This window comes from the organism of the source record quoted next, unplaced genomic scaffold (assembly GCF_019419815.1).
Source record: "Pyrus x bretschneideri cultivar Hongxiangsu unplaced genomic scaffold, Pyrus_bretschneideri_v1 Contig1, whole genome shotgun sequence".
Lineage (NCBI taxonomy): Eukaryota > Viridiplantae > Streptophyta > Magnoliopsida > Rosales > Rosaceae > Pyrus > Pyrus x bretschneideri.
The window spans coordinates 10,411,136-10,433,219 of NW_025999390.1; the positions used below are offsets into that span (position 1 = coordinate 10,411,136).

General features: G+C 41.4%; 5 protein-coding genes across 7 annotated transcripts; 3 read left to right on the forward strand and 2 right to left on the reverse strand.

Moving 5' to 3' along the window:
* LOC103958349 (putative clathrin assembly protein At2g25430) lies at positions 1 to 2,171 on the forward strand. The gene has a single exon (XM_009370605.3). The coding sequence runs from the start codon at positions 101 to 103 to the stop codon at positions 1,937 to 1,939; it is 1,839 nt and encodes a 612-aa protein (XP_009368880.2). The 5' UTR covers positions 1 to 100; the 3' UTR covers positions 1,940 to 2,171.
* Positions 2,172 to 2,400: 229 nt separating this feature from the next.
* Positions 2,401 to 5,136, forward strand: LOC103958348 (actin-related protein 6). 2 transcript variants are annotated; one of them, XM_048585179.1, is made up of 8 exons: positions 2,401 to 3,174; positions 3,461 to 3,677; positions 3,770 to 3,833; positions 4,138 to 4,222; positions 4,299 to 4,349; positions 4,448 to 4,510; positions 4,589 to 4,724; positions 4,820 to 5,136. In XM_048585179.1, exons 1-7 carry the CDS (start codon positions 2,498 to 2,500, stop codon positions 4,713 to 4,715), a joined length of 1,284 nt encoding a protein of 427 aa, XP_048441136.1. In that variant the 5' UTR covers positions 2,401 to 2,497; the 3' UTR covers positions 4,716 to 4,724; positions 4,820 to 5,136. The 2 variants fall into 2 exon arrangements, with proteins under 2 accessions (XP_048441136.1, XP_009368878.1); XM_009370603.3 differs by having other exon boundaries at positions 2,402 to 3,174; positions 4,589 to 5,136.
* A 361-nt stretch (positions 5,137 to 5,497) lies between these two features.
* LOC103958347 (WD repeat-containing protein 11-like) lies at positions 5,498 to 13,225 on the reverse strand. Of its 2 annotated transcripts, none has more exons than XM_009370602.3 (19): positions 12,119 to 13,225; positions 11,448 to 11,922; positions 10,834 to 10,921; positions 10,535 to 10,716; positions 10,227 to 10,363; positions 9,834 to 9,900; positions 9,439 to 9,610; positions 9,230 to 9,338; positions 9,045 to 9,120; positions 8,768 to 8,950; positions 8,516 to 8,676; positions 8,308 to 8,413; positions 7,756 to 7,960; positions 7,362 to 7,648; positions 7,065 to 7,186; positions 6,634 to 6,778; positions 6,449 to 6,541; positions 6,238 to 6,311; positions 5,498 to 6,009 (listed from the first exon to the last, which is right to left on the reverse strand). In XM_009370602.3, exons 1-19 carry the CDS (start codon positions 13,117 to 13,119, stop codon positions 5,655 to 5,657), a joined length of 4,038 nt encoding a protein of 1,345 aa, XP_009368877.2. In that variant the 5' UTR covers positions 13,120 to 13,225; the 3' UTR covers positions 5,498 to 5,654. The 2 variants fall into 2 exon arrangements, with proteins under 2 accessions (XP_009368877.2, XP_048441123.1); XM_048585166.1 differs by having other exon boundaries at positions 7,065 to 7,189.
* Positions 13,226 to 16,783: 3,558 nt separating this feature from the next.
* LOC103958346 lies at positions 16,784 to 19,535 on the forward strand. Its single transcript, XM_009370601.3, has 4 exons — positions 16,784 to 17,322; positions 17,412 to 17,526; positions 17,608 to 17,722; positions 17,927 to 19,535. The coding sequence occupies exons 1-4, from the start codon at positions 17,222 to 17,224 to the stop codon at positions 18,781 to 18,783; spliced, it is 1,188 nt and encodes a 395-aa protein (XP_009368876.2). The 5' UTR covers positions 16,784 to 17,221; the 3' UTR covers positions 18,784 to 19,535.
* A 966-nt stretch (positions 19,536 to 20,501) lies between these two features.
* On the reverse strand, positions 20,502 to 21,737 carry LOC103958345 (cucumber peeling cupredoxin). The gene is made up of 2 exons (XM_009370600.3): positions 21,309 to 21,737; positions 20,502 to 21,077 (listed from the first exon to the last, which is right to left on the reverse strand). The coding sequence occupies exons 1-2, from the start codon at positions 21,508 to 21,510 to the stop codon at positions 20,746 to 20,748; spliced, it is 534 nt and encodes a 177-aa protein (XP_009368875.1). The 5' UTR covers positions 21,511 to 21,737; the 3' UTR covers positions 20,502 to 20,745.
* Between the last annotated feature and the right edge of the window lie 347 nt (positions 21,738 to 22,084).

A 22,084-nucleotide genomic window follows, 5' to 3' on the forward strand; every position in this document is an offset into this window, starting at 1 on the left:
ACAACCTCGATCGGCTCCTCTGCAGCTCTGAACAGAGCGGAGGTAAAATTACTGATAAACGCCTTTTCTTGTTGATTATTGGATTCAATCGAATTCATCAATGGCGTCAAGCACGATTCGCAAGGCGATTGGGGCGGTGAAGGACCAGACGAGCATTAGCCTGGCGAAAGTGGCCGGAAGCATAGCGCCGGACCTCGAAGTTCTGGTGGTTAAGGCCACCACGCACGACGAAGACCCGGCCGACGAAAAGTACATAAGGGAGATCATAAATCTGACCTCCTACTCGCGCGGATACGTAACGGCGGCGGTGGCGACTGTGTCGAAGCGTTTGAGCAAAACCCACAACTGGATTGTGGCTCTCAAGGCCCTTATGCTTGTTCATAGGGTTTTGGTTGATGGGCACCCTTCTTTTGAGGAGGAGATTGTGTCCGCGAGTCGCAGAGGGTTGAGGGTTTTGAATTTGTCGGGTTTTCGTGACGAGGCGCATTCAGGTTCTTGGGATCATGCGGGGTTTGTGAGGCTTTATGCTATGTATCTTGAGGAGAAGGTGGAATTTGAGGTTTATGAGAGGAAATCGAGAGGTAGGGAGGGTAGTGGTGGATTCGATCAAGAGAGGGAGAGAACGAATCGAGAGGAAAGGAGGGAATTCGAGTACGAAAATTATCAAAGTGATCGGGCATTGGAGAGAGAGAAGAGAAGAGAGAGTAAGGATAGTACACCGGTGACGGAAATGCAGCCGGAGAGGGTGTTGGGAAGGTTGAATGACTTGTTGAGGGTTCTTGATCGAATTTTGGGTTGTAAGCCTGCAGGTGCTGCGAAGAGTAGTAGGTTGGTGATCGTTGCGCTATACGAGGTTGTGAAGGAGAGTTTTAGGCTGTATGTTGAGATATGTGAGGCATTGAGAGTGTTGTTGGATAAGTTTACTGAGATGGAGTATGCAGATTGCCTCAAGGCTTTCGATGCTTATGTCAATGCAGCAAAGATGATTGATGAGCTTGTGGGGTTTTATGGTTGGTGTAAGGACATGGGGATTGCGCGTTCTTCTGAGTATCCTGAGGTGCAGAGAATAACTGATCAGCTTTTGACTTCACTTGAGGGTTTCTTGAAGGGGAAGACAAGTAGGCCAAAGAGTCCTGAGAGAAATAGGGATGAGAATGTTCGGGTTGATGAGGAGGCGAAAGAGGATGTGAATTATGAGGTTAAGGCTCTTCCTCCGCCGGAGAATTACACTGCTCCTCCCACGCCACCTGAAGCCCGGCCTAAGCCTTCGCAGCCTCAGCCTGTGACGGAGGATTTGGTGAATTTGAGGGATGAAGGAATCACAGCTGATGAGCAAGGAAATAAATTTGCTTTGGCTTTGTTCTCTGGACAGCCTACTAGCACTAATACAAATGGTTCCTGGGAAGCATTCCCATCAAACGGAGAACCTGAAGTGACGTCGGCTTGGCAGACACCGGCTGCTGAGAGTGGTAAAGCAGACTGGGAATTGGCATTGGTGGAGACGGCAAGTAATTTGTCGAAACAGAAGGCTGACCTGGCTGGTGGTTTTGATTCTTTGCTATTGAATGGCATGTATGATCAGGGCGCTGTGAGGCAACATGTGAGCACCTCACAGTTGAGTGGTGGGAGTGCAAGTAGCGTGGCAATGCCTGGGGCAGGCAAGGCTGCTAAGCAGGTGCTTGCTCTGCCCGCCCCAGATGGGACTGTCCATGCAGTGGGGCAGCAGGATCCATTTGCCGCCTCCCTCACAGTGCCGCCTCCTTCATATGTGCAGATAGCAGACATAGAGAGGAAGCAACACTTGCTTTCACAGGAACAACTGCTTTGGCAGCAATATAGAAGAGATGGGATGCAAGGGCAATTGGGTTTGGCCAAGATTTCTGGCGGTCCTCAACCGATGATGCCTCAGCCGGGAGGGTACTACTACGCGCCCTATTGACATTGGATGACCCTTGACCAATTTTCTCCTCCCGTAGTGCAAATACCTACACCAGTATTTACAGTTTTTGGAATAAGCTTGCTGCTGCAGATACCTTCTTGTGTTACTTTCTTTTGGGAAGATTTTACATCTGTTTTTAGTTCCTAGCCCTTGTGCTTATTCCTGCACTTGCATGCAGTGATAACATACATGGTTTGAGATTATATATTGAGAGCAAATTTGGGTCTTCAAACATGCGTGTTTGACTTGGGATACAATCTACAATTTTATTATTTTTTTTATTGCACCATAACCTTAAAATTCATGTAGAACATTTCACTGATGTTTAGACGATTAATATCCTCGTCAATTAGAGGGGTTAGTTTGATAAAAATACCTTTAAAATAGTAATCACAGGATGTTCACGTGACAATTTAACGAAGATATTATTAAATTTTTCACGTAAGAACAAAATAATTAAAAGCCTATGATGCGGGTCGCGCGCACACACTCGCCGAAACCTCGGGCTCGCGCCAAATCACTCAAAGACACTCCCTCACAGCCTCCCTCCACCTGAACATGCATCAAAATGTCGTCGTCTTAGACAACGGCGGCGGCCTAATCAAAGCCGGGATCGGCGGCGAGCGCGACCCCTCCGCCATTATACCCAACTGCGTCTACCGCCCGCTCTCCTCCAAGAAATGGGTCCACCCCTCCCCCACCGAGCCCATGGACCTCACCTCCGCCGCCGTCCGCCGCCCAATCGACCGCGGCTACCTAATTAACCCGGACCTCCAGCGCGAGATTTGGGCCAACCTCTTCTCCTCCCTCCTCCGGGTCAACCCCGCCCAATCCTCCCTCCTCCTAACGGAGCCCCTCTTCGCCCTCCCCTCCATCCAACGCGCCACCGACGAGCTCGTCTTCGAGGACTTCAACTTCTCGGCACTCTACGTCGCGAACTCCCCCTCCCTCGCCCACCTCTGCGAGGCCAGCCGCCGCGAAATTAAGGCGCAGTGCAGCCTCGTCGTCGACTGTGGCTTCTCCTTCACGCACGCCGCCCCCGTCTTCCAGAACTTCACCATCAACTACGCCGCCAAGCGAATCGATTTGGGCGGCAAGGCATTGACCAATTACCTCAAGGAGCTCGTCTCTTACCGCTCCGTCAATGTCATGGACGAAACGTTTCTCATCGATGATGTTAAGGAGAAGCTCTGCTTTGTTTCCATGGACGTTGATCGTGACCTCCAGATTGCAAAGTATGTAGCTTTTCTTAATTTTTTGTTATTTAGTTTGATTTTGGTTGTGGATTTCTTGAAGAATACAAGAATCTCGTGTTGAAAAATAGAACGATGTGAATTGAAGTGTGTAGCTTTTCTTAATCACATCAAGGTTTTTTGTGATAAAACACCGTCTCTGTTGTGCTAGTTGGTGGTAATGAGTGATTTGACCCCTAATGGGAAATCGGTGTAATTAGCAGTGGGCCGCTGGTTCGTCTATCCGAAATATTGACAGGGCTTTTGTTGTTTGGAAATGGGTGTTTAGGAAACATGGGAAGGACAATCTTTTCAGGTGCACTTATGTGTTGCCTGACGGCATTACGCACACAAAAGGATTTGTTAAGAAACCGGATGAGGCGAAGAGATACTTGGCTCTGAGAGACGGTGACACACTGAAAGATGTGGAGAAGAAGATGGATTTGGATAAGATGGAGGTGACAGACAAGTTGGTGGATCGAAAGAAGATTGATTTGAGCAAGAATGTAATTTTTTTTTTTTCTTACTTTTGAGCTAATTGGATAGCTGCTTGTGTTTGTTTACTGGTTTTGAGTGTGGTTTGATGGTTTTCGTGTAGGAATTTGACCTGACAAATGAAAGGTTCCTTGTGCCGGAGATGATCTTCCATCCTGCTGATTTGGGTTTGTCTTACATTCTGGTTTCTTGTTTCAATTTGGGCTTTTTGTTTACTTTTTGAAGCATATACATATACGTCCTACGATTTGTTGCTGAATCAAAAATTATAATCTCCTCTTTGGGTTCCATGTTGGTTAGCGCTTATTACTACCGGTCAACTTTTGTGAATTTTTACTTGATATTTGTAGAGCGTAGCATTGGAAATATTTTATTTACCTGTTTGTATACAAAGTGATGTCGTGTGATCAGTCCTTCGAAACTATATGCTTAATGCAAAGGGAAAGCAGTAACTAGGACCTGTTTCTGCAGGAATGAATCAGGCTGGACTAGCAGAGTGCATTGTTCGAGCTGTCAGTTCCTGCCATCCACATCTTCAGCCAGTACTTTATGAAAGGTGACCTTTTAAACTCTACATTCATGAGGAAATTCGTTTTTGATACTTACTAAAGTGTCTGAGTTGTGTTGGGCAGCATTCTCTTAACAGGTGGAAGCACTCTATTTCCTCGACTAGCTGATAGACTGTATGCACTGGTCACAACTTTCCATTTAATTGTGCAACGCCTGAAGTAATACGAAACCATTCTTTCACACTTAAGAAGTCTTTACTGATATTTTGCAGGGAGAGGGAGCTGCGGCCTCTTGTTCCTGATGACTATCCAGTGAAGATAACTCCTCAAGAAGAGTAACGTTCCTCCTTATACACCGTTCTCTGTTTAGACACCTCCTTACATTTTTATTAAAATTTTCCATGTTTCTCCAGTCCCATACTAAGCGTTTGGAGAGGAGGGTCTATTTTAGCATCAAGTCCGGATTTTGAAGCAATGTGTGTCACCAAGGCCGAGTACGAGGAGCTTGGATCTGCTCGATGTCGCAAGAGATTCTTTTAATCTTGAAGGGTAGGCTATCTGAAGACCATCTTCACCTTTCATTGTAATTATCCGTGACGTACTATTTGGTTGAGAAGATTATTAGCGATGGAGTTATATTCCAGGTAACTGTGAGACTTTTTGTACTCCACCTTTGGCAAGCAAATAGTCTGCCTCTGCGAGGGAAAATGCAGCTGAGTGCGCTCCTCTCTCCCTTTTTGTTGTAACCAGTCATCGCCCGGTAGTTAATAATGGACTTTACGGGTTAAGAAAGGGAAAGGACAGGCCTGGCAGCCTCGAGTACTAGCAATGGCACGCTCGCAACTAATTTTCTGTAGAAATTGCACATGATTTTGAATAAGAGACGTTAGTCACTGTCGGGTTAAATGATCAAACATCTATTGTTCAGATGTGTAACTTCAATGTGTGTTTTATATGTGCACTCGAGAAATCCTCCGCTCACAACTAACGCAATCTTTTTGGCCGTCTCTACAATTTTCTACAGTAATTGCACATGATCTGAACAAGAGCCGCTAGGTCCTGTTAGGTTAAATGATCAAACGGCTCTTGTTTCGATGTTTAACTTAAAAATGCTTTTTTGATGTGGACTAGAGAAAGCCTCCGCTCGCAACTAACGCAATCTTTTGGGATTGCCGTCCGTTTGTAGAGGCTTGACAGATCAGCGTATCCATACGAGAGCTCCGGCCGGCCACCAGCATCTTGAAAGTGTTAAATTTTCCTATGCTTTGAGATGACAATTTTTCTACGTTTACAACATTTTCGAGCAATCTTTCTCGGTGGACTGCGTACAAGATATTGATTTTTCATGTCCTGAATCCAATAAGAGCTTCATACGATACAAGGGATGAAGGGATATCTTCAACCTGCTTTCAATTTAACTTAAGACGAAACGTATGCAACTATAAAATGTGGACAAGTTCAATGACTAGGGCCAATCCTTCATTCAGAGAATGGTTGCGAGTCCATGCATAGATGCACCAGTTTCCTTTGGTATTGCCCGTAATATTCACTTACTGCCATAACGTCTTCGCTCTCAGGGCCTATCCCAGGCAAGTTGAGCAGCTTGTCCCTGATCAAAGAACTAGATTCATCGTCACAGTTCCCTAAATCAGAGATGAAGTTGGCATGAATTTCTCGGCAAGCAAGGATGAACATAGCGGCCGTGTCAGGTTGTTGGGCCTCACGAAGTGCTGCCAATGCCTCTTGTAGTGCACCAGCTGCAACATACAAAATGAGGGCCCTCCATATGTTGTGCTCAGCACGGAGGACATGCGAAGCCCATCTTAGCAACACCCTGTAAGAACATTAACACGCACAACTCAGCTACCATAACGACGAAAATCGGGGGACTACTAATCGCGCAATTTCACCAAAAGGCAAGCCGCAAAGGGGGATGACTGATGAGTTTATCAAGAGAAATCTACCGGGAAGGCAAAAATAGTAAGCTAATCAATTATAGTATACAGATGAAACTGGAGATGACAGAGGCGGCCTCAGAAATGGTGAACAGAAAGTAAATAACCTTGCATAGTCGGATCCTTTCAAGTGTGTAGCAGCTAAAGTTGCAGCATCTGTCCAGCACCCAGCATCTTGTAGCTGCATAAGTGATGACATAGTACTTAGTACATAAAAACAACAGCACACAAACCATTATTTTGTGCATGATATTAAAAGAAATCTCACATCTTAGATAACTGGGGGTTACAGTAAATTTGTGTAAAGTTGAACTTAACCTGAGAACAAGCTTCTTGATACCTTCCCACAGCACAAAGAAGATGAGTACCAGACAACGACCTGTCATTCCTCACCATGTTGGCTGCAACAACCTAATAATATAAAAGTATCGAAAATTCTGAGACACTTATTCCAGGCACAACATGCAATTTGATGCCACGAGTTGATCCAAATAAGCACACACCTTGACTGCAAGTTCAAGAAGAGACTTCGACACAGCAGAAGAAAGAGCAACAGCACGTAAAGCATTTGCAGAGAAGTAATTGCTCTCAGGAGGAGTGGAAAGCAATAAACTAACCGCAGCTTCTAAGTTTCCAATTGAGACGAGCCTACATCATCAAGAACATAAAGTAAATCAAGAACCTCCAACAGGGAAAATCTAGCATTCTTTTTGAAACCGTTAGTGTTCAAGTAACTGGGCAATTTGGGCATTTGGCATGTTGCCAGAGACAGATGACAATAGGAAGGATGGAACTGGAACTCAGCAAAAAGTAGGCTTCCTGTATAATTTCTCATGCACATATGCTTATATGCAGCATCAACTCTTGCTTAAACATAATCAGCAGTTAGGTTGGTAACTACATCTAAGAAATAAGAATGACATGAAATACTCACTCATGTACACGATTCTGAATAGCATCTTCTCCCTCCAACTTCTCATGCCAAGGAATACGTTCACTAGCATTTGCCCACAAATCCTCTGGCTCAAAAGCCATTAATCTGAGCTGACCTTCGTTCTGCTAACCATAGAAGTCAAACAGAGATGTTACAAAGTTTATATAAAGGAAATATCACACAATAGTTTAGAATTGAAGAGCACCAGATATAGGAGAAATGTGAGGTAACGTAGCGACCTAGCTTAAACCTTGTACACCAAATTTGAGAAAAATATTATCCTGAAATGCATCTTACCATTGCATCTTTCTTTTCTGTTCCAGACACCGACTTTCCTTTCGATGTTATCCTATTAAGCATAGATGCATCATCAATCTCTGGAACGGATGCTGAAGCAGGGGTTTTTTGTGGAGACTTATTTACCATCTTATTCATCAAATGGTTAAGAGCACGAGGCAGTTGTAGCCAGAAAAGAGCTTCTGAGGATTCGCCAAAGATTGCAGCAGCAAAAGCAAATCTCACAGAAAAACCTTTGTTGACCACCATTGCATATAATTTTGCCCTCTCATCATCCAGTATGCAGCCTGTGGAAATATCACATTTATAATCATAGAAAAGAACATAAAATAGTATGATACTTAAATACATTTCCTCACGAGTAGAAACATCACAAGAAAGACAGAGGACCCACCTTCTTTACGATAAGGTTCTAAGACTTTAAGCAGTAATTCTGGTACCACAGGGTCACCAACAGGTGGTAAATCGATCAGGTAACTTCGAAGATCATCATTGGACTTAGGAGTTCCTGGAATTTGGTGAGGCCTCTTATCTAAAGTTGTACTGCAAGTATTAAACCAAGAGGGCTTGACACCCAATTGTAAGATCACCCGTAATGCCTGTAATAAAGAATTATATAAATTCCAGTTGGTCAAAACTGAATCTCTACTATCTTCTCTTAACAATAAAACATAAAGCAGGCTATGTGGTTACTGATTCGGGGCTACTCTTAACTTTTCCCAGTAGATTCTGCTATTTTTTGTAAACATTTTGGTTAGCAACTCTCTTGCAATCCCCGAACAAGAACTAGGTCTATAAGGTTGCAGATTAGCATATATGAACGAGCATAAAATTCTAATTGTCAAGGGGCACGATTGAATTAATAATCAATAGAAGTGGAATAAGATAAAATATTGCTATCTTGAAATAAAATAGAAGGAAAATGGAAATTAAAAATCATAGTTACCAAGGCATGTGGTGTTGGAAGCAGTATAGGAGAACATAGAGGCATAGGACGGAACCTCTCTTTTATAGATCTGGGCTGGTGGGTATAACCAAGTTTTTTGTCCACTCTGCGTAAGAGTAAGATTATTAAAGCACAGAAATGACTACTTTCCCCCATTCTTAAATAACCTGATCCATAAGGAAATTACTCAATAAAGTTTGAAACATACAAATTAATCTCAAGAAGGCGAAAGCTACTATCAGCTCCAGCTATGCACAATAATAGTGGATCGTTTTTGTCAGTCCGCAAGGGCAACCAATCAAGTTCCAACACAAGGGTTCCAGGAAATTGAGGCTGTAAAAGAGAATTGGCTAATGGGTCTGGAGAATCCTGTGATTAGAAAACATGTAGAGAGTTATGGAAAAACGATAAGAAAGATCATTTGAGAAATAAACCATATAAATATTTCTTTTATACTTACAAGGTCAAATACTGAAAATGTATTGTCATAAAATAGTACAGCAACGCGCCCCCTACTGCGGTCTCCAGGCACAACAGGTGAGAATTTAATTCGCCGGATACCTTCTCTATGAGTGTTAAACGAAGAAGAATATCCAGTAGTTACATCCCACCAGCGAATATTTCCTGACCTGTCCCCCATAACCTGAAATAATTTACAGAAATGAAATTTGAAATGATTGAGAATCTGATATAGAATACCAATTGGATGACAAGAATACAAAAATTGTGATACATACTACATGAGGCAACCGGTAAGCCATGGCAGTAATTAGTCCATCGGATGATACGAACGAAGAAGAAGGCCATTTCGGTCTATAAACCAGCAATAAACAACCACTATGAGAAAAACTTATCGACATGAAATATTAGTTTAGTTCGTAAGAGGGGTAAACAGATGCTAAGATTGAAAGTAGAAATACACCTGAAGTCACGGATCCTTCGCCCATGAACCTCGAAAACACCTAGAGCACCATTTGCTAGTGCAAATGCAAAGCTTTCAGAAGTGTCATCTTGAGATCCATCTGAGCTCTCTGCATTTCAGGGAAGGATAAACTTTATTTTCGTTTATTTAAATAATTAAACAATCCAAATACAGAAGTAACTCATATAGAGCAAAGGCTAGTAACTCACTGGAATCAGATGATCCCTTTGTTGGAGAGGATGTCCCATCTGATGCCACAGGTGAGTGATCTTTGGGGGATGATGATGTTGATGATTGCGTAGCGGGTTTATTTTGAGCAGGTCGTGGGACTGCTGGGAGGGTCCATTCCAAAACCGTAAATGGAAGAGCTAATGATCTAAGCTATATGAGATAGAGAGCGTAATAAATACCAAGATGAGGAATCATAATCTTAACCTCTCCACCGTGGAAAGTTGTGAAATGCATAAAATAAGAAAAGGCATGCTTTCGTGGTCGTTTGATCTTTGAAAACTGTGAGTTTCTGTTTAATGTAGTTGAAACAAACAATTTCTGGGAAATATGTCAAGGTGGAATGTGAAATAACCAAAGAAAATATCAAATTTACCATAATAGGACTCTTTGTCATTGCCCAAACCTCTACTGGTGCATCACGAAGCAAAATAAGAAGGTACCTGCCATTTCGTCAACAGCATAAGCAAAATCTTACATTGTGTAGCTCAGGAAGTTATGAAGAACAACAACTGATGCCGATGAAACAGGGGGGAAGAAAAAGAGCACTAAACTAGAAACACTTGATCAAAATAGTGCAATTCACCATAAAAAATTATAAATATTGTACCTATAGAAAGACGATGAATTATAGTAAAAAGTGGACACTTCTAGTTTCTTTTTAGTTGAGTATCTTAATAAATTTGACAAAACCAAAAACATGACACAGGACATAAAGGACTTAACAAATAACCATAAATAAAGGAAAGAATCTAGGTCTGAAGTCAACCTTCCAGAGGAAGAGGCTCTTAAGGCTCTTATGGGTGCACGTTCAGGCTTTTGCAAAACCCGGAATTGCCTATTTAGGCCACTTCTAGCACAGGTCACAATGAGCTTGTTGATGAAACCTCCAGATTTTTCACTCACCTAAATCAACAAAGGTAATGCTACACATTATGATCAACACAGATTGATGATTATTTATAGATAGAAAAAAGGCAAAAAATATACTAATCAAGGATAATGCAGAGCATAAAATCACTAACTAGTAGATGCAATCAAACAATTGATGTGATGTTTGAATTCACTGCAACCTACCTGACTGTATGAAAATGAAACCAGTCTAGAATTTCCGAGCCATCGTAATCCCCTAACAGTACCATTATGAACAGAAAAACTTGCAGCGACAGCATTGGCAGAAACATCAACAACGTCAACTGTCCCACTTTGAGTTCCCAAAGCAACCAATGGAACAGCTACAACAGGATAGTTTCCCCCACCTTCATGCATAATCAACTTACATGGTATCATAATTTCTCCCAAATGATGCTAACTCAGAAATATTCTTAAAATATAAAATCAACATATACAGTAGATTAGTGACAAGATTTACTAACGGCCCAGAGTAGCTGTTGAAGAGGGTGAAGGAACAGCCAGCATAGTCACTGCTGAAGAAAGGAGCTGAAGCTGTCCAACTAAGCTAATCTGCATCAGTAAGTTGGCTTTGTAAGCATGCAGGAATTTAATTTCAAATCTTCGCTATCAGGGATTGGTTGCCTGGCATTTTGGATGAACTGAATTTATAGCTATAACAGAAAGAAAATAGAAAAGAAAAGACTGGTAGTCCAGTACTGTGATCCTATTTCTACTGAAGCAACAATGCACTGAATGGGAAATAAAAAACATATAGATGAGCGGAATTTACAGCGAGGTATAACAAATAGTACACGAAATAAAACCAACTGTGTTCTGAACTATATGCAACCTTCAAAAACATATGTTATAGCGCCTGTGTACATTGTAGGGGTGGGGGTGTGTCCTTTTGAGGATCTAAACAAAGTTGTATACCAACTAATACCTAGATATTTTTAATAAGACTGGGTGTGGGAATTACATCTAGTGATCCAAGTCACATCCATTGTTAGTCATATTAAATTCTCAAGCCCAAAAACCATCCAGTGATAGCCATTAACCATGAAAAATTAAAAGTTGGGAAAAACTACAAACGAACCTTAAGTACCAAGTCTGTATGGCTGACAGTAGAATTTGAAGGTCGGCTTCTACCACCGTTGATCTTTTCTATTTGTTTGCCGGTTTTCATGTCAAGTCCTCCAGTAGAAGAAACTATAATGTTTGTATTCGTACCAGGAACTGGCACTTCACTAATACCCAAGTTTGTATCATCCTTTCGATTATCTTCAAGCCCTTCAGCAGTCAACAGCCAGTTCCATATTTTTCCATCATCAGAAATGGAGATCAAATGCGTTTTAGAAACAAGAAGAGGCTCATCACAAAAATCAAAAGGATTATCGAAATCCACATCGGGGAAAGGAGAATGAGGTACATCAGAGTAAAGCTTGCCGATGTTCTGGAGGGTCGAATCTGATTGGGAGATGACGAGAGCAAGCACCAAAGGAGATGGGACAGATGTGCCAATTGAAGGCATCAGCTCTTCCATTGAACACATTATGTGCACCTGCCCTCCTCTGCACATACAAACAATATACATAATAAGATGAATACACTACTACATTTCGGTTTTTCAATCTAAACATTTCGTAAGCTTTGCCTGAAAATGGTTCAAATGCCTATAAATTCCAATCCAATTTCACATTCTACATCCTACAATTGATCAATTGATATTGAAAAAGCTGCAATCAGTCGAATTTTCGAAAGACTCACTCTTTTCGCCGCCAAGTACTGAGCTTTCCGTCGAGATGAGCGCAGTAGAGGAACTCATAATTTGGATCCGGCAGCACATCGAGAAACTTGCCGCAGCCGCGAGGCAATGTGGCGGAGAAAAGCGGCGTCTCGTACTGCAAATCGAACACCACCAGCTCCCGCGGGAACGTGACGAAAAGAATGTGCCGCCACTGCGGCGAGAACGCGAACCTCACGGCGTAGGTCGGGAACACCGCCGAGGCCGACGACGAGTTCCCGGAGACTCCCCCGGCCAAGTCCCTCTCCAGCTTCAGCAACTCGGTGGAGTCAGTCCGAATCTGAAACTCCTTGATGATGACATCGGATTCAGTCTCGCCCAACACGGTGACCGAGAGCAGGAATCCTTTGAGTCCGACGACGCAGAAATGGCGCGAATCGAAGGGATCACGGCGGATGCAGGAGAGAACTTCGGGCGCGGCGTCGTATTTCCAGAAGCATCGGCCGGTGGAGCTGTTGTAGAGTGAGAGGGAGGAGAATCCGGAGATGGAGGCAAGGAGGTAGGAGTCGGGTCGGGCCTGGACCCACGCGAGGTCCTGGATGGCGAGTTTGGAGGGGGAGGAGTCCGTGTCGAACCAGAGAATCGGGGACTTCAGGCGGAGGTCAAGGAGGGCGATGCGGCCCTGGCGGTCACCTGCGGCGAGGAGGAGGTGGGAGCTGGAGGGCTCGGTGGAGAGGAGATCGCGGCGGAGAGGGAGCGGGGTCCAGCGGACGGAGGTGACGAAAGGGGAGAGGGAGGATGAGGTGGAGGAAGAAGATTGGGTTGGAGGGGGTATAGGGATGGTGACGATGAGCTGCATTGAGCGAACGTCGAGGACGGAGATGGAGCTGCCGGAGGGGAATGCGAGGAGGGCGGAGAGGCTGAGGTCGGCGGATCCGAAGTTGTTGCGGCTGGGTGGCCCCGGCAGCATGCAGTCCCAGCAGTCATGGACTGTAGACCCCGTCGAAGCTCTAGGGCTCGACATTCTTCCGTTTTCTGTCCGACTTTCTTCGTCTACCGCTGCGACTGCGGGTATGTCGACATTCGGACAGAGCGAGAGACGAACGTTCGCCGTTGTTTTTTTTTTTTATTTATTTTTTTAATATATATACATATTTTTTTCTTTTTCTTTTATTTTTTGTCCAAACATACTTTTTTTCATTTAGTTTTTTTTTTAATTTTTAAATTATCTACCCACACACAAGACACACCCAACATAAACCCTAATTTAGGGTCTTAAAATGAATCAACTATACACTAATTATTATGAAGATCCAATATTCTGTTGAAGAATGTAAGACCCATACCCACATTGAACACTTGATAGAACATCACATTTGTCAGATTTTGCAACTGATTAAGTTAGAGATTTATACCGCCATGATTAGTAGGGAGCTATAAACTTAATTCTAAAATGTTAAATTTATTTCAGTCATTAGTACTCATAATCGCTGTACATGATGTGTGTTCTTGAAGAACGGACGCACCACCAATACTTTTTATAATGTTTCAATAACATGTCGGTAGTATTACAGAAATATCATCAGGTGTAGACCTATCATGCAAAATGAGCTCTAGACAAAGGCAACCAGCCAAAGGACTATCATGAAAAGAAACATGCGTAGTTGTACTTGAAAGTAAGTTGGCAATTCGGACTGCTCAGAAATTTGAAAGATTGGATGTGCACACAGCAGAAGCACAAGGGTTTCAACCTCCTTTACTATGGAAAAATATCAAGATTGTACGCCCATTTTCAAGAGAGGACTACACATGAGAAGAATCAGATCCCTTCCAGACTCAAAGGAACTGAGCTCAAAGTATTGAGGCAAATGCCTCGGCATCAAAAGTTGTTAGTTTGTTATAACAGTAAAATGTTAGCTGAGATGAGTAGTGGTACAACATGTAATTAGTTATAGTTAGCTAAGTGTATTGTTGTGCAAAACCAAGGGTTATATATACTCTTCAATGTAATAACATTATCAAGTAATGAAAAGTATTTTATCACAATTCTATCTCTCTACATTTCTCCTTCTCTCTCTAACTTATTTCTTACTCGAGAAGATATTGGTTTCTACACAAGGATCAAATGGTTCGGACCATTGAAATTTGATCTAACGGCAACAAATAGGGGGCTCCTCTAAAAGTTATAATAATTGTAGTTGTTAGATCAGATTTCAATGATCCGGATAATTTGATCCTTGGGTTCAGTTCTTTTGGGTCCGAAGGGGATCCGGTTCCCACACGAGAGACATGTAAGTGCGGTTTCATTGCAGTGTTCACCAAACCACTAAAAGGATGACCTAAGCCAACAAGGCTTTGTGGTGTGCGGGGTTAGGGGAAATGTCTATCGTACACAACCTTATTCTTGTTTTGTAAAGAGGTTGTTTCCATGACTCAAATTTGTGATTTTTCGGTCACAAAAGAACAATTTTCCGTTATAAATAGTAAAAAGCTTGCTAAAAAACACCACTCCGTTCGAAAATTATAGTATTGGTTCGGTGTACTCTATACTCTGAACCTTTTGTCCGTCAGATTTTGATCATTAAATCTTAACTGAGAATCTAAGAGCACTTCCAGTGTAGGAAGCCCCCTAGGCAATAGACAACTCAATCTCCTACAATGAACAATAATTGCCCAAGTACTCCACCCTTAAATTGAATAGCCAAACACTTTGTATTAAAATATTAGTATTTTTTATTTTATAAAATAATAAAAGATAACTTTATTTTTAATTTCGGATAATAATAAAATATTGATTAAGGGAAGTATTATTGGCATTCCAAAATTCTTATTCTACACTCATCAGAAGTGTATTTTTCTTTCTAAATATAGAAAGTATGGAGGGTAGAATGAGAATTTTGGAGTGCCAATAACAATTCCCTTGATTAAAAGTATTTGAAAATATTGAAATGTAGTATAAAGTGGAAGAACATGGTTAGGTATTTATAGAAAAAAATTACAATTTTTTATATTTTTATTTAATTTTTTAATAATTTAAATTGTGGTTAACGTGATGATGTCACATAGGCAGGAGAGCAATTATTGCCTGACTTTTCCATAGAGCTTGCTTTGGGTCCAATTACCTGAGTAGTTTGGAGTATTTTGAAAAAAGGAGAGAGTGAATTGAATTGTCTATCCCTAATATAATACGCAACAATAAATTTGTTCGGACGACAAAAATTTCAAAATATAAAATTCAAAAATTCGAACTGCTTTGTACTGTGAAAGTGAACATAAAGGTAAGGTATTCCTTTGATTTGTGTGTTACATTAAAATGGTGGGTAAGGAGTATTTAATCCCCAAGCTGCTTCATAATACCTCTGCACTCTGCAGGTTTTCATAATTATGAATTTATGATCTCACTCAAAAAGATAGGATGTACTCTATATGTGACAGGCTTCTTCGCTGCCCTTGGATCCGTCAACCACACAATGTCCATGTCAACGCTTCCATCTAACGGTAATCCTTGGCACAAATACGCTCGAGTAATTTCGGTGGAAATGCTGGGAATATTAACTTTTCAGACCACATATGAGGATTGATAGTTATATTTATTCTTTAATGATTTTAAAAAAAGAATCCAACAATCAATTGTTATATTTGTGCTCTATAAAATATAGTTTGAGCATATGATCTTTCTATCATTATTGAACTTTTTTTAGGACTTTTTTATAAAGATAAATTATGTCTGGTAACTAAGACATTATCGTTGTGGCACTACCATCTTTTTGTGTCACCTAGTACCTATCTATTACTAACTTACTAAAAGGGTTGTGCTATCCACACATTTATTTTTACTTCTTACGCAGCACTTTCAATTTTCGGTCCTTAGATTGAATGAATTGAAGAAGCTTAATGGACAAAATTTAACAGGGGTGTGTGAGAGGTAAAAAGGCAGGGAGGATCCTCTTTGTGAGGATTTTGAGGATCCTCAAATCGTGTCCGTTCATGGTATATTGTATGGTCAGTTTTCGTAAGGTACTATTCATATTTAATTTTAAATAAAAGTATTTAAAATGATTTTTGGCCGCATGATGTACGATGAACGGACACGATTTGAGGATCTCTAGGATCCTCACAAAGAGAATCCGAAAAAAATCCTCATTCGTAAAAAGAAATGTGTGAATAGTACTACCTCGTGAAAACCCTGCGATGCCTATCTCATTTTCACCTTTTTGACACAAGTGGCAAGCTTGAATTGTATGGTGGTGCCATAGGATTGTGTCTTGGTCAAGACTAAGTTTTCCCCATTGTTAAATCATATGGCTAAAATACAAACAGTCTCATGGTTTTATTGTACGTTACGAATGGTATCAACCAACATTCTTACTTAAATTTAAAGTGACTTTTACTATTTAGTTCATTAAACAATAATTCATGTTTGTCAAAAAGTTATCATAAAGCTTGGAAGCCAAAACTTAGTATTCATCGACATACTAAATGCCAAAAGGACTGATTCTTTTAGTTAAGAAATTATCATAGTATGTTTGCAATTTAAGTGATTAAGAATATTTATCTTTGTATTTGAAATTTTGAACTGCGATGATTAGTACAATTATTTGCACACCCACATTGAGATTTGAGAAGGGGGAAAATGCCATGTTACATGACATGTCTTGTAGAGCATGATGTCGATTTCTCATTAGTAAGAATAAAGATGGGGTGTCAATTTTCTCCTCAAGTTTGTGTCTGCCCATGCTGGGCAAATTGCTGAATGTTATGGGGGAGGGGAGGGTCAATTTTACAGGCACAATTTGATGCCCACCCACAAACCAAGAGGGTGACCCCCAACACACCCAAAAGAAAAGATTGAACATCAAAACTATGGTAAACTTTCTAAATTATTGGGGGAAGACAAAAGCCTGGGAAAGCTACCCATCCTCTCTCCCCATGTACTACCCAGCAAAAAACTGTCCCATCCCATTTGCACAATCCAGAGATAAATGAGAGATTGAAGCACAACTAACCCATCACTCCAGTCCATGTAGGTTTCTAGAGTACCGGGACTAATTTATCCTCCCACCAAAACCCGCTATTTCTCTTCCTCGTTGGGATTATTTCCCTCCTGCTGCTGCTGCTCTTCCGAGATGCCTAGGCCGGGCCCGAGACCGTATGAGTGTGTCCGGCGAGCTTGGCATAGCGATAGGCACCAACCCATGAGAGGTTCCATCATTCAGCAGATTTTCAGGTACTGGGTCGTCTTTTTTTCCATGGATTTCTCGGTAAAGGTCTCTGCTTTTTCACATTTTGCTGATTGCCCACCACCTGTTTGATTAGGGTCGTCAATGAGGTTCACAGTTCCGTAACGAAGAAGAACAAGGAATGGCAGGAGAAGCTGCCTTTGGTGGTTTTCAGAGCAGAGGAAATTATGTATTCAAAAGCCAATTCTGAGGTTTTTCTCTTTTGCATTTCAGGTTTGCATTCGCCTTTTTGGCTGTTCCATTGCTCATTTTTTTGCTTTGATTTGTTGAAGGCTGAGTACATGAATCTTGACACGCTATGGGATAGAGCAAATGACGCCGTTAACACAATTATCCGGCGAGATGAGGGCACTGAAACCGGGGAGCTTTTGCCGCCGTGCGTTGAAGGTAACATTGTACTGCTTTCTTTTCATTTTGCTGGATTGAACTGTGAAATTATGCTACTTGGTTGTTCTCATTTCTCAATGTATATTAATTTAGCTCATTGTTCAAGCTTAGTTTAGTTTGTAAGAAGAGATTATTGTGCAGAATGACTACACTAGAGGTGTGATTTGTATGTGTGTTTTGGTTCCTCCTCTTTATGTTGTTCAGCTGCCCTTAATCTGGGTTGCACTCCAGTAAGAGCTTCGAGAAGCCAACGGAACAGTAATCCGAGGAGTTACCTCACTCCAAGAGCACAAGAGCCCGCTCCTACGCCTGCTAGGGTTTTGGATAAAGCTACTGATGAACGGCACCCTCAGTCTTCTCATCACTCTAGCAATTTATTGAACTTTGCAAAAGCCTCAATTGTGAACTCTGCACTTTTGGTCCCAGAATCTTACAGCCGCATGAGCCAGAGTACTAACCTCCCTAGCCCTCGGAATTACCCATTTTCACTTGAGAATGTTCCTGCTGGCCATAACCAGTTAGCAACAATGTCAACCAATAACCCCTCGAACTCGGGTTCAGTATATCCATTATATTACGGAACTCACCATCAACCTGAAGACTTCCAGGTCGGTCCTCAGGTCCCAGAAAGTACATATTCTAGGACCATAGATGTCGGCACACCAATTGTTACAACAGTTATGGAACCTACCAAGCAGAACCTTTTCTCCTCTCAAGGTGCTGAAAATGTGTCACACAGATTCACAGAAGTCATGGACACCCAGGAGAAGCCACGGGAAATCGAATGTGATTTATCGTTGACGTTGGGTCCTGTTGTCCACCCATGTACTCGAAGAAGCTTGGCCAGTGGAATGGAAGATATTGGGTCGAGCAATTCTCAAGACGGGGGAAAGTTAAATGATTTTTCACCATTGAGAAGGAAGGAAATCTGTTTCTTTCCCACAAAGACTGCTTATGATCGCTTTGAGTCCACTATGTGGAATTCAGAGAGTGGTCGGAGTTCTGAGGCCACTGTAAGGAAGCGCAAGGCACCATTTAGTAGCAATGAGGAGGATAGGTAATATTGCTGGCAACCAGATGTTGTTCCCAACAGGTTCACTGGTCGAACTACAGGGCCTGGTTTGTAGACTCTTTCCCTACAGTAGTATATATGCTTCAGAATCCGAGATGCCAATATATTTGTTGAATCCTCTTATGAGAGGCTCTCTTCTTATGTATCTCTGATTGCAAAATTTCACAAGTTGATGTTAGTTGCTCGTTGCATTAGTGGAAAGATGTGAGTCCTAAATGAAACCCGAGTTCGATTCATATCGTATGAACAATGTCCTGGTATCATAGCTAAAGCAAGAAACATCATACTTCCAAATCACTAACGCTACATTGCTTGGACTTATAGAGTTGAGCGAAAAAGACAGAAATAAGTGTTGTGGGTACAAGGTATGAGAGCTATGTGGTATTGTGGAACGGCCTTATGCGGCTCTGTTGTGTTACAGATTTCAAGAGAAATTCTGTTCCCTCTTCGTGTATGATTGATTATAGCCTTGCCTGATCAATGGTTGAACTCTTTGAAGGATCTGTAAAGAAACACCCTTTCTGGCTGGAACGGTGTGTCGAGGGTTCTTTTGATACAATGTCGAATCTGCTTAATTTCGAGAGTAACTTTCTATTTTATGTAGCTATGATTGTCGTAATCTGTTGGTGCTTGGAGTGGTAATGTTGTGCTCGAGTGTAATGTACCACTCCAAGGGAATTGTAATGTACTATGACGATTTGAAAAAAAAGTATTAGTAAAAACACACCTATCGAAGAAAAATCGCGAGTCGATTGTAACATAAGTGAAGGTTGAAACTGTGTTGAACTATTACAAGGACAAGTAGAAGGAATGAGAATTAACATGTAATTAAGTGAAGAAAGAAATGATTACAAACCAAAATAAAAAGAAGAAAGAATTGACATACTCCGGAGATCACGACCTCAATTAAAAAGCCAACAGTACTTCGCAGTGAGGAAGCATGGGAGGCCGGTGGAGGAGCGGAAGGAGGAGAGTATGCGTTGGCTGATCCGACGGTGAGAGTGACCTTTTGGCCCCGCTCGCAGTTCTCACCAACGGAAGAGATGAAGTAGCGACAACCATTAGAAAGAAGATCTACATACACCGGGCTGCTGGTCATGATCACCCTGCGATGAATTAAATCCGTCTAGTTCACCTAGGCTTCCCACCCGCCGTCTAACTAGCGCTTAACGTTTTAGAACATTGGTTGATACACAAAACATTGATAGGTAACATTTCAGTAGCAAAACGTTTTGAAATGTTATTGAAACTCAATGAGGTTGTCTCAATCTGGAATGTCTTCAAAGCAGCGCATATCTATGAGTTGTACATTGACTAGACAAGTAGACATTTCACTTGGACTTTAGACGTACGACGTTGTCTTTTCCTTCTGGTTTTTACTTTTTAACAGGGGATAGAGGACCGAAGAAAATATCTGTATTCCGCCGGTGTAGGAGATTTTTTTGCACCCCGTGCGATTACGTTTATTGGCACAAGACTTTTTCCTAAGTTCACGATCATTTTGTTTGTACTCAAATTTGAACCTTTTTATCTTTTCTGTTAGTTAAGTAGACTAGATCAACGTGTTTCACATCTCTGTGTTCAAATTCGAATTTTTTTCTCTTTGTAACTTAAAAATAATTTAGTATAGACTACTGCTTGGAAAAAAAAATTTATTGTTATTTATCTCCAAATTTTGGATCAAAATAATAAATAAATAAAAAATCATAAATTATAATTTTCCGCAGTAATTTTATCAATAACAATCGAAAATGGAACTGTTACAATTCGTATGGTATTACAATTTGCACATACCATTTTTATTCAACAGAATTGTCCTCTATAAGGTTTGATTACATTTTATTATAAAAAAAAAAAATTTAATAAATGAACATTTATTGTAATATAGCTTATTTTTATAAATAAAATAGAGGATTAAACGATATTAATTCCTCGGAAATGACTGCTAAGCTTAAGCGACGAAGGAAGCTACTGCTACTAGTGCGGAGATGAGCCCAACGAAAGAACCAAGAGTGGTGGTAGTGAGAGATGAAGCATGGGAGGATGATGGTGGCGGAGCCAACAGAGAAGAGGTGGTGGTTGGTGATCCAACGGTGATGGTGACTTTTTGGCCTTGCTGGCAGTGGTTACCAACGGTGCAGATGAAGAAGCGAGAACCGGTAGAATTGAGTTCCGTCCTCACCCCTGGTCCCAGTACGATCCCAGGGTCACTGCAGTTATCATATTCTTCTTTTGATGCTACTTCCCCCACATTATGGTCCCACCCTTCAGTCCAGTTGAACACTGTAATTCCAAAAATTCACAATAATAAGTTAACAACAAAGATATATGCATATTCATGAACTCAGGACTCAAGAGTCATGAACGGTCAACTGGTCTAACTCACGTCTACTTAAGTTAATTAAAAATATATACAAATATTCATATGAACTTGGATGCGAGAGCCGGGAACAATGCCTCCATCAGCTAATTTAACTCGCGTATGCTTATTACTGGGAATGAAAGCGCACTTACCAACTGTATCTCCTATTTGGAATGTCTTTGAGGCGGCCCAGTCGGAGTAAAAGGAGGTGTTTGGGGGAACAGTCCAGCCCAAGCTGTCACCAACTACGTACTCTGCTGCTGTTGCACCCTTCAAATTCAACAAAGAAGGGGAAGCCACCGCCATAACCACCAAGCAAGCTATCATCATATTCATATCTTTTCGGCCGCCCATTTCCCTACGCCTGATGAAGATTTCGATCGACGTATGTGTTTTCTGCAAGTACTTTTCTTCAATATGAATTATGTAGACAAGTGTGTTTTGTGTTGTTTTGGAATGAGTTGGAGCTCATCAAATAAAGTTGGGTTGATATTTATAGGTGATGGAGGCTGGACGCTGAAGAGTGAAGCTAAAACACGAACTTTACGTCAAAACACGTTTGCGTGCGATTTATGGACTCGATTTTGTAATAAAATTAAGCATCTATGTTGTCTGCGTGGCGAGAAAATGAAAACTTTGAACAAGTTGAATTCAACCCTGCATTGCCTGGTGATTTTGATGCATTCTAAAAGTTAAGGAAGAAAGAAATTACCAAGTTTTACCAGTCCTCATCGTCCCAGCGTCAAAGACGTACGGTTTGATTGCGTGACGCTCTTGGACTCCCACACACGACCTGGTCTATGAATCGATGATTTCTTCTTTTTAACTTCTAGTTCTCAAAAACAATAGTATAATACGCAACTCTAACCCCAACCCCGCTCAATTGAAAATTATCGGGAAGAGAAGGAAGCAAAATAAAAAGACAAAA